This window comes from Typopeltis vanoorti, chromosome 10 (assembly GCF_054136105.1).
Source record: "Typopeltis vanoorti isolate ZY-2024b chromosome 10, IOZ_Tvanoo_1.0, whole genome shotgun sequence".
NCBI classification, from domain to species: Eukaryota; Metazoa; Arthropoda; class Arachnida; order Uropygi; family Thelyphonidae; genus Typopeltis; species Typopeltis vanoorti.
Window position 1 is genome coordinate 127,633,061 of NC_143558.1, and position 14,745 is coordinate 127,647,805.

A 14,745-nucleotide genomic window follows, 5' to 3' on the forward strand; every position below is an offset into this window, starting at 1 on the left:
CCTAAATTTCCATTCTTCGTGGTATTAATCTGTTCCTTAATCTTTTTTTTAAGGGACCAATGCTGTCTTTAACCTAATGTGTTATGCTTGTCATGCTAATCAGCTACTCTTGTTGATAGTATGACTATCATTCTTTTTGACGATAAGATGCATTGCTCGCTTTTCACTAAAGTTTTTATTTAATATTGTCGCTCAAAGCAGCAGTTAAAATTATTCTGGTTGTTGTCTAAGCTTATCTTTATCTTTGCGTACACTAATGTGACTAGTCTTTCCATTTTTCATCTAAACTGAGCATGGGATTAATCACTACAGATAACTGGGTACTTTGTTTCTATGGTTACGGGGATTGCTATTAATGTGACTTTTAGCTAATGTTAGTTTTATTTGCACTATTTAAGCTTAGTAAATTCGCAGAAGTTAACTAGGTAGTGGGCATGTTGTATCTAGTGGAAAAAGCACATCGGTGTCCAAAAGCTAAGGATGAACTACATTTTTACCGTATATGAAAACTTTTCATGACAACAGTCAAATGTGGACATAAATTTATTGCCAGCATAGTAATAAATTATATTCCATAAAAAAATATGTTAAAAATTTCGTACAATTAAGTTGCAGTACGTTTTTGGCGAAAGTTACAAATTTCCTAAGGGCGTAGTTAAGAAATTAATGTACAGTGCTTATAGAAAACTATGCGGAGAAACATTTCAGTATGGGATGTCAACCCCGAACTGCGATGCAGCTCTCACAACGTCCTACCATGCTTAGCACCAAGTGATTCAGGAGTTCTTGCGGTAAACTGACCCACTGCTCTTTCAGAGCAAGGATAAGTCCTTGTTCGTTTTCGACAAGGGAATTTTGAGCAGCATTGCGTCTTCCTACTGCGTCCCAAACGTGTTCTATGGGGTTGAGATCTGCGGAGCGTGGTGGCCACTCGATTCGATAAATATCCTCGGTTTCCAGTAGTATCCCCACTGCTCGTGTACGATTAATGTGCATTGTCATTCATAAAAATGTCACCTAAAGCACCATGAAATAATCGAACATGACGTTGAAGAACTTCGTTGCAATATCGTTCACCACTCATAATCCATTCTTCCACTCGTAGCTCGGTGCGTCTTAAGCATAATGCCTCCCCACATCATATCCCTTTCAAGAACATTCTGGTAAGCAGTACCACTTTCACGCCAGATCAAGTGTCGTCTAGAATCGGATGAAAGACTAAAACCAATAATCTGTAAAGAGCACATTATCCCATTGGTGTCTTGCTCAGATTTTATGGATACAACACCACTAAAAATATGCTCTACGATGAACTGTGGATAAAGGGACGCAGATTACATGCCTTCGGACGTACAGGCCTACTTGTCCCAGAAGACTTGCAAGCTGACCTGCCGTAGTGCGCCGATTACGTTTTGCTGTTATAACCAAAAATCTGTCTTCATGCTCCGTGGCGGAGCGAAGGCAACCTCTTAGCGATCGTCTGGAACACATTCCATTGGTTTGAAACGCTGCCCATCATCTGAATACAACGCTGTGTGAGATACCAAACTCTCTGGAAGTCATTCTGTGGCTTTCTTATTTCTTCCTCGCTTGAAATCATTTGGATTGTGTCTTTGGGACATTACAAGATACCCAATCTTGCAACTTTATTCCTTGACGATAAGAGCCTCCTTCAAACATAATTTGCTTAACGCAGCCTTTTGTCTTTTATCCTGTTGAGTGCTACCACGTGACCCATTTGGGCGCGATTGGAAAATTTGAATGTGTACTCGCCTCCCAAGCGAAATCGTCAGATATACAAATTGCCATAAGCTGATACATCTGAATTTGCGGATGTAATATTCAGAAATAGTTTTCATCCTTAGGTTTGGACACCAGCGTAAATAAAAACCTCTAATACATGAATTGAGGAGAATAGTAATATTTTAGAAAATGATTTTGGAAATGAAGTTTGTAATCAGTAAGAGATCATTAGGTCGTTCGACTCTGGCTGATTAGGATATATTGCTGGTATGCTGTATTTCTTATTTAAAGAAGAATGTTCATTTGGCTGGTAAACAATTGATTAAATTGGGGAGTTTTTAAGTTTAAATGTTAAAACTGAAAATGTCATCGCAGATTTCAAATAAATCTCTGTGATAGAGATATCTTCTAAAATCATCTCTCTCCGTCTCCGGTTATTCAATAATTATACTATGCAAAAACCACCAAGTTCTAAATTAATATTCATATACTAAGACAACAATAAAAATAAAATACACTCCATCCCAAAATTTATTTTAGGACATTGACCACTTTGCTGTTATCTACCTACGAAAAGCATGCTAATTAATTGGATTATATCTCGCTAGTGTTTCCATGAAACTCCAGGGCCTTTGAATTTAACACGTTCATTGCCGAGCTGAAAATTGGAATTTCGTGTGGTGGCCAAATTTTTTTTATTTTTTTATTTAGTTAGCGACGTCCACGCGATAACGCGTGATCGGCCGCTCGGTGAGAACTCGCAACACGCGATTGGCAATGAACGTGTTAAAGGTGGACTCCAACGTTAAAATGTCAATTATATTTTTTAAATGTGGGCTGTCACATTGGTGGTATATTCATACGTGCCATTGACGCTCAACTGAAGCATCCAGAATCAACCGTTGGAGACGTTCTGGCATCACTAGTGCAGTAAAACATCCAAGGAGACAACAGAGTGTTAAAATGGGTGGCACGCAAAAACCGGCTATAATTGGCACAGAGCATCTGTGATGAGTTTCAGAGCGCCAGTAACACCATCGTGAGCACTAATGGTGTACGAAAAGAACTCCATTTACTGGGTTTCCACGGAAGTGCAGCGGCACACAAGCCGAAGATCACAACAACGGACAAAGCGGCTCGTCAGGTACAAAGAGTGTGTGAACTGGACCATTGTCCAGTGGAAAACGATACTCTGGAGCGATGAATCAAGGTTCACCTGTTTACAGTCTGATGGCAGGGTATTAGTTTGGAGAAGCCTGATGAACGCTTGTTACCACAGTGTGTTGTACCCACAGTAAAGTTTCGTGGTGGAGGAGTAACGGTGTGGGGTGCATTCAGCTGGTTTGAAGTGGGACCACTGGTCGTTGTCCGTGGTTCTATGAAGGCAGCTCAGTACCTTGATATTCTGGATAATCAGGTGCTGACTACACTGTGGAGATTTTATGGAACGGACCCATGTTACTATCAAGACGACAATGCCCCATGCCACAAAACTGCAGCTGTTATGGAATGGTATGAAGACAGGTGTTACGACTGCCCTGGCCTTCACAGAGTCCTGATCCCAACCCCATCGGACATATGTGGGACGAATTGGAGCGGCGATTGAGGTCAAGAGCAGCACGTCCTCGATCTGTCACTGAACTCAGTGCTGCTTTGATGGAGGAATGGAGACAATTTCATCTGATGTGTGCTGCATATTAGTGGAAAGCCTCCCTCAAAGAGTGCAGGAGGTGATCAAGGCCGAAGGTTACGCGATATTATCAATTGTATCAATTGTAAATTGTTAAAGTGTCCTGACAATTATTGATAAATAGTGTATATAAAATACAAAAAAACATTAATTAAAGGGGATTCCTGTAGTGAGTATTATCCCTAAATGTTAAAACTTGATGAACCATCTGATGTTGCCTTATTTAAAAGGCTTTTCGCTTTTTGGCATTTATTGCTTATTTAGGTCAGGGGAAAAAAAAAGATTAATTTTCAGTTTGATGGTGGAACGTGCTGTTTATTTTGCGGTTTATCTACTTATCCAAAGTTTCAGAGAAGGAACATCTTAGTGAAAAGGGATAGAGACGTTTACTTGCTTTTTTTTTTTCATTCTTGGAATAAATTTTGTTATGCGTTCCAATTACGGATAATTAAGTGCACCGGCGAAAGTATAGAAAAGCTTTTGACTCAGTCAAAAAACATAAACAGTAGTCGTCTCTCTCTGAGAACATCAACGGCTGTGAAAATTAATTGCATGGCATTTGATGGAATTAGCAAGTGCGCAACTTGAAGGAAACACAAGAGAAAACGGAGAGGAAAGAATGATTAGAGAACATAATGAAATGCTTAACATCTAGAAGTTGTTTGACAAATCCTATGTAGGGGATCTCCTGTAGTGTAAGTTTTTTAATAGTTAATTTTAAGATAGCTGTAGAGCTTTGTGAAAGTACCTGTATTTAAAATGTTAGTTTGATCTATTTTTTTTTTCAAAAATAGGCTACAGTATTTAATCTGTTATTTTATTTATTTTTATTAAAAATAAGGAGACTGCATATCAGATTCTTATATGTATTTCTCTTAGTTGATGGGGGAAAGCACCTGTTACATGATTGCTTACTGTTGAAAATTTATATAATTTTATTGCTTTTGTTGTGTTCTTCTAGCGAGTTTAATAGCATGCTTATTATCTGAATAAAATTTCAGAATTATTATATTGTTGCATTATACATTGAAATACTTTGGTCAACTAATAAGTACCTTGAATTACAACTTTCCTTTTTCCAGTAATATTTTTACATTCAAAGGTTTTAATGATTGATCGCTAATAGTTAATGAGTCACCCAAAGAGAACGCTAAACTTTGATAATCTCGAACTATACGAGAACTAAAGTGACGATTGGAATGCCTGTGTTAGTAATTTCCATGACTCTAGATCGGCAGAAAAGGACTAGCTGAATTAAGGATTGAAGGATTTTTTTCAGATGGTTCCAGTGATATACTAGTTAGGTAACTACTGCTGTCTCTCGTGTTCCTAACCCCTGTCTTATTCTTGTAACTCCTTATTATATCACGCCGCTAGAAAACGTACTCATCATCCTGGGACAATGCGAGCTGGTGACCAATTCCCAAATATCTTCCGAAAGTTGGAGATAAAGAATGCTGACGCTATCTGTATGAAATTAAAACCTTGTGCAGTTGTACTATTTAATTATATACAAACTTTCATTATTTTGATCCAATTCATATAGTGATGCAGAAAGGCAACTGTTCTTGTTTAAGTTGACCATCTTCTTAACTTCGTATCTTTGCACTGATGTTCAGAAAGTGTTTATATTACAGTAGAGCATCAATGCACAGATGCTCGTAGTTACACTATTGGCAAGACTTTAGTATTACGTGCAAGTTTCCAGTGTTGATTTGAACTTTTGAAGTTTATTTCTTCACATGAAAAAAAATTTTTTTTTGGTTTCTGGAACAAGATTCCCAGATTATTTGATCTTTGGTCCACTGGTGGTGCTAATGTTCTGTAGATTGTTCAGCCATTTAATGTGTCATGGAATTGCCGTAACATGCAATATGATAACTTCTTTTTTTATGGGACGTGTTGAGTTCTGCTTGCAAATTTATCAACAACCAATAAGAATGAAATAACAAATGTTTTTCTAATCCAACCACTTGGCGTTAATCGCATTATTGCTATTTGCGAGGATATCTCGAAAGCTTCTATCATTCCTACAACTTATAATTCTATAAACAGTTAGTCGAAATATGTCTCTCCTCGAGTAATCAGCTTATGAACATGGTTGTGAACTTTGCGGTTCGTTCCTCGGGTATAAAATTTGGATGAAGCTGTGGAGAATATGGGGAAAGAAGCAATCCTTAAACATTCCATTCTTTGAACCATCAAAGAGAGTAGGAAAGAAAAACATTATACTAAAGAATGACTTGGAATTGGTAAAATGATTAGCGCCCTCTACAACAGATGACATGGCAGAAATGATTGGTCGGAAAACATTAGATGAAGTCTTAAGTGAAAGGGAAATCACACAAACATGTCATAATCAGCCAAAGCTTAGGATATAGATTTTATCCTTATGATCTAGGAGGACTAAAATTAATACTCGTAACAGAATGTTTAGGGGAAACACCATTAGTACTAAAGTAGCAACTATAATAGTCCGTTGGTAATCTTATGTATCAGAAAAGAAGGTGGCAGCTTGACTCTTTCGGGTGAGATGATCTAATGTGTAAGCCCACATTCTCCTCTGTTGCTAACTTCGCAATGTGTCCACGGAAACATAAGGCTAAACAAATGTCGTTGCAATATGAATATGACTAAAGAGAAATGCAGCCAAATGCTAGGGCAGTAAAATTCTTAACCAAGCACAGCATTTCCATGGTTCCCACCTCTATTAGTCACCAGATTTATTTTCCCACAATTTCTTCCTCTTTCCTAGTCTGAAAATCCTACTGAGTGCAGGACATTTCCATAACAGGCCTTACCAAAGGTATGTTAGGGAATAGAAAGACTATACATTAATGACATAACTCAAAGTAAGCAAAATAATATCAAAAGTCGTTGCTTGAAGATTTAAAAAAATCTAATCCAATCGATCAAATCTAGTGATCTCTGAATCCATTTGCTATAGTGAAAAAAATGCAGGCCAGAGGAGGTAAAATAAAAGTTATTTGAGGCACACTTTCCTTGAACACAGTCTCCTGTAAGAATTCCTAATTCAAACCAACCACACTTCCTGGAATCACTGACACGTTAGAACACAAACATATCAAGATAGGCATAATACGTTTGCTTCATGGCCAACCTTGTTATATACGATCAAGTGCTAACATGATCAAGTGCTAACAACCAATAACAAACTCAAAAATTTAAAAATAGAAATAGTATTTCTAAAATAGCAATGATAAGCCAGTGCATCTACTTTTATTTTTCTAGATCTCTTGAACTTTAATTGTTTGAGTCGCTAATGGATGTACTGTATATAGAAGGAAAATTACTTTTCCATTATTCCAAAACATTTTCTCTGGACTGTTTCTCACCCAGGAATAAGTCCGTGAACACGTGACTTTATTTGGTAATCTCGCTAGTTACAAAATTTGAAGATAACATATTCAGGGAGGATCCATTGTATACCACCCTCATTAATCCAGCGTTTTTTTTGTATTAATTTTTTTCATGTATACTATTTATAATTACTCATTTTTCTTCATATCATTCTAATAGATTCGTGTTCTGTACATTACTCCATGAAAAATAACCACATTTATTCTATATTTGTATATGGATATGTTAAAGGATATGACATATGAATAAAGGATATATGCATTTGCGCTATAGAATAAACACGTAAACTTTATTTCCTTATTATGTTCAATGGGAATTGGCACTATTTCCTGATGCCCTTATTATAAACTCTTTTGTATTTTTCGAAAGATGACTGCGAGCCATAGCAAGTCATGCAAAATTCATAGTACTCAAAGCAGTAAAGACTATCAAATCGAAGGCTTCAAACAAAAAAAGGAAAAATTATATAAGTGGATGCGCCCATACTGAGATGAAAGCGATGGTAGGTTGATAGATTGCTTATGCCCTATTAAACGGTCCTTACAGCATGAAGTGATTCTTCTTGGAGGAGCTGGGAAGTTGCGTTTTGGCATTCGGCCAGCGTAATGTCAGACGCATCGAAAACGTAACTGCAACATTAGTGGACGCCTTTATTGGAACCTCAACTCAGATTATTCTTTCTGTTTAATAATTGAAACAAGGGAAAAAAAGTAATCTCATGAGTAACTATGACATTTGTTGTGAATTGGCTACATGTGTTGCCGGTGGCAATCTGTAACTTCGTTTTCTTTTCTTTCTTTCTTTTTTCTTTCTTTCTTTTTTTTAAGTTGATTCTGAACTTAGCGCTCAAAATCAAGCCAAGAACTACGAAGACTGGAAGTGTAAATAAACATTGTTTCTTAGATAGTATGAGACCTTAACACGTTCCAAATAAATTACAGAAGTGTTTCACGCATAATATGAAGAATCTGATGATCGACTGTTTTTTTTTTTTTTTTTTTAGTGAAAGGTACACTTTCCTGGAGACGTCTAATGAAGAAAAACGGCTGTTTCTCTATATATGTGTGCGTGTAATTGCGCAAATTAAAGAATTGTGACCATATTAGTTGAGTGATTTTGCAAAGGCATTTTGTTATTACGTAGGAAAATAATTTAAAGAGAGTATAAATTTATAAAAAAGTCTAAGTATAATTTTTAAATATTGTTAAGGGTTTATCTTAACAACTTTAACTGAATTGTTTATCTGGACAATTTAAGAAGCCATCCATTAATCCTTGTAATCTGTGCTTTGCTCCCTTTTCTAACTGAAAATGGATATTTCTGCTATTTAAAAGCCACGCATTTCATAATGAACTCGATTTATCGAGAAAATTCAGAATGCTCCGAGGCACAATCGATAAGATTACCAGTCTTGTGTGAAAATATCCTAAATAATACCTGAAAAGAGGGATTAAAAAAACTTCGACGCGGAGAACTTTTGTAATTCGTTTGGAAAGAATTTGAAAATTACTCCAACTCTCAACGAGTTAAAATGTTTAAAACCTCAGGTTTTCTCTCTATATATAATTTTAATTATATATATATATATATATATATATATATATATATATATATATATATATATATATATATATATATATATATATATATAATGTTTGATTATTGATCAGATTCCTCTCGAATTATCATACATTTAAAGAAAAGTAAAGAAATGGTTTATGCCTGTTATGTTGAACGGTGCCCATGGAAATATACATAGAAAAGCTAAAATAGAAATTGGGATGATGAAAATGTGACTTAAATTAAGAGAGTGGAATCATCAGATATCCGTTCTACTTTCTTCTGTATACATCGTCAAAGATTTCTAGGAATACTCTTGGTACCTTTAGATTTATACACAGTTTTCAGTTTTTGAAAGAGAGAAACATGGAGTTTGAGGAAGATACATGCATATTGTGATAATGGGGTGGGGGGGCTGGAAGTGCATAATGGACCAAGAAGTTGAAGTTGGATAGAATTGAGGCCCAAAGCAAGTAAAGTTATGTTTATTAATGAAGTGTGTTTTGGAACAGTTTTTTTGTCGTCGTGGAAAACTCCTGATATGAGATCGACTAATTTTTCCCCAGATGAAAATTCCTTAAAAAGACCCATTGTGCTCTAGGAATTCGAACCCTGCCATTCCTAAAAGAAGTGTATTTGACAAAGAATATGGAATTATCAAAGGTGAAATGAGACGTTTTATTTTCATTATTTTTTTTCTTCCCAGGATGATGCTTTTGTTTGTACTTAATTTGACTAGATCATTCTCAGTCCACTGAGGGACCGCGCGGTTAGCCTAGTGGCTTTGCACTTCGCAACCATATGCCTGGAAGGAGTGTCCCAGGTTCGATTCCCGTTGTAGATGTGAGGAATTTGAGGATCTTCCTCAGGCATAGCCAAGTTAGCCGGTCTTGGGCGCGGTCAGTAGGGTTTTTTCCACCAGTGTATCTGGCGTTTTTCATCCCGCAAACAGGCAAACCGGCCCCTTGAACATACGCCTCTACAGTCAAAAAATATATCCCTCCCCCCCCAGCAGCAGACCAGGCGACGGGTCGGTTGGGAGTAGTACTAACAAGAAGTCGCATCTAAGTAACACGTGTACCCTGCATAGGAAGCGGGAATAACGCGTAGAAGAAGAAGATTCTCAGTCCACTGAGGACCTAATTTGCACATATAACCCACAATGTCTCAGACAAATAATATGCATTGTTAGGTTAACCACCAGATGGCGGCACTTGCCTCTTTTTTATTGGATACCGTTTATAATTAGTGATAGTAAGACTTAATCTTGGATCGGCTATCTCTTATTGGCTACCAGTGGATATTGATCTGTCCTCTCAGTCTCCAAAAGGTTAAAACGACCTCATCTACTCTATAGGTAATAAAATGCGTTAGCGAATTCTTTTAAATATTTTAAGGTGATACTAATTATAGAAAGCTCTTTTTAATCTAACAAAACAGTCATCTGATGATCCTTGGTAATCGAATACTCAGATGTAAAAAGTTATAACTTTTCTTCAAACTGCTATATTCGTGGGGACTCGTCCAGAAATTATGAAAAATGCGTATTGACCTTTGTGACAATTAGCCTGAGGTCCGTTATATTATGTACGGCTTTATTTTTTTTGTTTGTTTGTTTATCAGAGAAGAGATCTGAAATTCCGAAAAATAATGTTGCATAACTTATGGCTGACATCTTGATGAATTGGAAAAGCTATTATTTTTAAAATTAATCCGACGTTTATACCCAGTGGCGCACCCAGTAGGTCCAGGGGGGGCGCCTCCCCAAAAAAAAAGAAAAAGGAAAAAACACTAGAATATTTTCCAAAAATCTTTTCCTAATTAAAATTATTATTTTTTATTTATGTTGTGTTGTCTTCTGTTTCTATACTACTTATGAATTAGTAGTCACATGAGGTGGAAATACCCTATAACTCTCGGGAATCACGACCGCAGTGAACATAAGGCGAACGAGGTAGTGCTGGGCGGACCAAGCGCTACTTCGTTTGTCCGAGCCAGGCCAGAGGAGATCACGGGTTTCATGTATTGGCGATCACTGCAGATGCTCAGTCATAGGTCGTATGCAAAGCGCAGTGTCTATTCTCAAATGGTCTGCTCAACTCGGCCCCCACCAAGATTAAATCCTGAGTGCGCCACTGTTTATACCTAACCATAAAAGGCATCTTCGAAGCCACAATGCTGCTAGCTAATCAAAGTGTGTTGTTTTTATATCTTTTCAGTAGAAGCGACAGCCCTGCTGACCGTAGCGCAGTGAAGTAGTGAAGACGTCGAACGAGCTTCAGTCAGTGTTCTTCCCCACCATTTCTCCTAAGCGCAATGTCATCAATGTGCTTTGTGTGCGAACTCCCTATCCTCAGTCACCAGACGTATGGTACGTGGCCCATTTATTCACCCTCTTCCGAGGTCATAAAGGACATCGATGAAGATGAACAGGAGGAGGACGATGGCGACGACGACGAAGACGAGGAAGAACGATTCCGAGAAGATGCTCTCTACCGTAGGGAGAGTTTCGACTCGAGATGTAATACCTACCACGAAGACTGTTTAGTGTGTGATACTTGTGGCTTCAGGCTTTCGGGATCCAACTTCCTCAAGGCCCGAAGGTACCACAATAAAATATTTTGCGTACTACACTACGCGGATATTACGGGTCTTGGCAGTGGTGATGAATTCCTCAGAAAGCTTCGCGACTTCAAGCGACAGAGTCTAGGCTGTGCTGAAGCTCGCCGGAAAAGTTCGACGACGCTCCAATTTCCAGTTCCTGTCCAAGCTTGTCCCGGAAACGGGGTGTGCAAAGGCTTTCCTCATTTTATTAAAATCGTTCCTGGCTACTGGATAGAATGTAGCGGCAGTAAGGCTAATCAAACGAAAGGCAACGATGAAAACGAAAATGAAGAATCGGCAACCGCTTCTGGAACGAAGCAACTCAGGTTCAATGAAGAGGTGGAGGTGTCGTTCGAACTGATGTCCGTAGAAGAAGAAACGTACGAGAAGTACTTCCATGGATCTGAACACTGGAATTACTTTTCTAATGACGAAGCGCTAGGACCAGTCATACTTAGTATAAAGCAGGAAAACGTCAACAACAGGGACCAATTCAGGTAAGGAAAAATGACTTTGTGTAATTTATTTCTACTACATGTTTTAGCAAATAAAAATAACTTGATTATTAAATTTTATATGCATTTTACATTCAGTAAAGCTGTGATTAGAACATACAAAACTTAGCAGCGCAGTTGCTATGGTCACTGTAGTTCTTTGACACGAGGTTATCGTTCAGTGATGATGTATATTAGCCATCTAATGGTCTTTCAAGTGGAGTTTACTATGGAGGTTTTTTTTTTAAATGCATTTATATGAAAAGGGTGCAAAACTGGGCTGCTCTGATTCAATAGGAATCATCTGAAAACAACGATACCGTTTAAATCAATGTAATACTGTATCTACCATGCAAAATAGTGCAACGCGTACAGATACTGAAGATTTTTAAAACTAAATAGTACTTCCCTTTTTCATCCATGAACAAATGATTGCGTACTATTAAATATCAGTTAGCGTTCCAATTTCAAAAATACTGTCAGCAGTATATACGACCAAGAGATTCAAGTAGAAGGGCATGTGTGGAAATCTGCATTCAAATTTTTAATACAAAGAAATTCCATTATCATTCTCGAAGCTTACATGGTCCGCTATACCTTACATTATCCGCTATACCTTCAAGGGATACCACATGCACCATTCCCTGTAAAATATTTCATCGATAACTACTTCTAAAATGGGCAAAATGCATAGTCACCCTACAGATTATTATCCGTATTTGATCATGCTTTATGCTTTTCAGAGAAGTCAAAATAGCCAAATCATGATATGCCATTGATTTTGGTTTTGGCTTCATTTCGACATCACCGGAGGAGGTTTGGCAGTCCCAGCAGCCACTCATCAGCATTATAACTATCTCATCACGAAATCCCGCAGAGCGAGAAGATGGAGGAGATAACAACTTAATGAACCTAATAAAAAACACTTAAGATCCCTACAAAAACTGATAAGGCTCATCTAGAGCGTCCATTCTAAGGACATACTGCTCTGTTGAGTGAGCTGAAGAGAAATCATAGTTACACTATTGTTACTTAATGAAGGGCTTTTTTACAGATCGAATATTAAAGGATGATCTTTTTTAACGAGCCAATTAGCAAAAAGTGAGGACATTAATAGTGGAACTGTTTCGGATATTATAGGAAGCCATTTCCGCTCGATATTGCTCCAAAGTGGTGTCATCTTAGCTATTGTGATTTAATTTAAAAAAGGAGCAATTTAAACAGTACTACTCTTGAAAGGAAAGTGAGCTGCTGCTAAAACAGTCGATTAAAAGTACAATATGGGGTATCTTTTAATACTGAGCTTCAATAACTTGTTAGCAATTGTGATTTTTTTTTTAAAAGAAAAGAAGTGTACTCCCTTGCCAAGTCTTAAATCATCATTTGATAAGTAAGTGCATTCGACACTGCTGTCCATTGTTCCTTCATTTTACCGGATTGCTAACTTATACATTAAAAAAATGCCATTAAACATCGGGTCGACTAACTGCAGTTTTTACAAAGACATGCTCCGCTGACTCCTGCTAGTAACAAAACCGTGGCGTAAATGAGTTTCACAAACAACCAGCCAGTGGAATGTTTTGTGAAATGCCTTTGAAATGTTTCGGAAAAATAATTTCCTTTTTGTAGAATTTTAGACGTTTTAAACTTAATATGAGTTGGAAGAATGGGTGCCTTTTAAGTGAGTTAGAAAGGTTAATTAAAAGAAAGAGAAAAATATCAGTCTTTCACTCAAAAATAAAAATTAATTAAATGACTAAACTAAGCATTCGAAACCATTGATTTCTAATTTGTTGTTTTTTTAAACAGAGTGATGTTAAGAACTGTGAGCTATTGCCTGCATGGACTGGTGCCTGCATCCTGTATTTGTGCTGATAGATATGACAGAGAAGCGGTGGTGAGAGCTCTGGGAAATGATGCTGCAATTAAACCTCCTTTTACTCTTGGTCAGCTTCCCTCCACTCCAGATGAGCTTCTAAAGCTGGATCAGGTTAGTCGCTACTTTGCTTTGCAAGCTGGATGAAACTTTTTTTTTCAGTATCCAATATTCCTAGTGCTTTTATGCACAGTTATATTACTGCTGTTACTACTGATAATGCACTCTTCATGGGTAAAATTACACACGCATTTCAGTGATTTCCACGCGGTACAGAATACGCGTATTCTGTACCTGTTTGGAGCCTTACCATTTGTCAAAATTATATATTGTAACAACAACTCTTCTCTCCCTGAATTTGATTCAATAAAATTTGAAATTTAGGATACAACAACAAAAAGGTCCGTGCTATTGAATTTTTGTTTCAATCAATATATTTGCCTTGGCAAAGTTTCGCGAAATGATTTGAACTGATATCAATAATTGTGCATTGACTAAAAAAAGATTTCACGAAATTTATTATTTAGGATCTGTGCTAAATTTGTAGAATCGTTGCAAGCGGTTTACTGATAGCAGAAAATTAGGCAGAAATGGAGTTGACCCATGAACAACGCAGGGGTTAGGGGACGCCGACCCACCCCCCCCTCGTTGTTCGAAAATCCACGTATAACTTTTGACTTCCCGAAAACTTTACTACTAATAGCCTACTGTTGACCGGAAGCCTTACCGATAACAGTCGATTATCACATATTTTGTATGTTATGTATTATATGCTATATTCTTACAATAAAGTAAGCTAGAGAAAAGAAAATGTTATTAAAGAAAATCATAAGGAAGATAAAATATATTGATAGTACTGTACTGTATTTATCGATACCGAAATTTTACTTCGTATGTTTACGAGATGAATCGTATGCCAATCAATATCGTAAAATCAAATCGTAAGACGATACTGACCTATCAGTATTGTCTTATATAATACCAAAACACTGTAGATGTTAAACTTATTACTAACACTAGACATCAAAAATGAAAAGATAACGTGAAAAAGAAATTATTCATATTTATTTACAGGTAAACGATTCATGTTTTGATAACGAAGAAGCCTAGTGCAATCGATACGTTATATATATTTTTTATTTTATTCTAATTAATTAATTTAACTAATTTATAACAGTTATTTTATGCGGTTATGGTTTAATACTGCATCTTTGGCACGTTTCTCTCGACTGCGAATGGCCATATACGATCTGTAAAGTTGTTGTGTGAGTAAGTTTTGATAAATTTTAACTTTATTGTAGATTTGTGTATATTTTACGGTAGTAAATGATAAAATCCACTGGTAAGTACATATATGCATACATTTTATACATTCGTGACATGCCTAACATTTTCTT

The 14,745-nt window shown here is 36.9% G+C and overlaps 1 protein-coding gene across 1 annotated transcript in view; it reads left to right on the forward strand.

Annotated features, from left to right (window-relative positions):
• Positions 1-10,651: 10,651 nt before the first annotated feature.
• Positions 10,652-14,745, forward strand: part of LOC150102780 (uncharacterized) — a 74,162-nt gene continuing 70,068 nt past the window's right edge. Inside the window, exons 1-2 of the mRNA XM_090399067.1 lie at positions 10,652-11,475; positions 13,282-13,462. Of these exons, the coding sequence (XP_090255193.1) occupies positions 10,691-11,475; positions 13,282-13,462 (966 nt within the window). The 5' untranslated portion in view covers positions 10,652-10,690. The remainder of the gene's footprint in view (positions 11,476-13,281; positions 13,463-14,745) is intronic.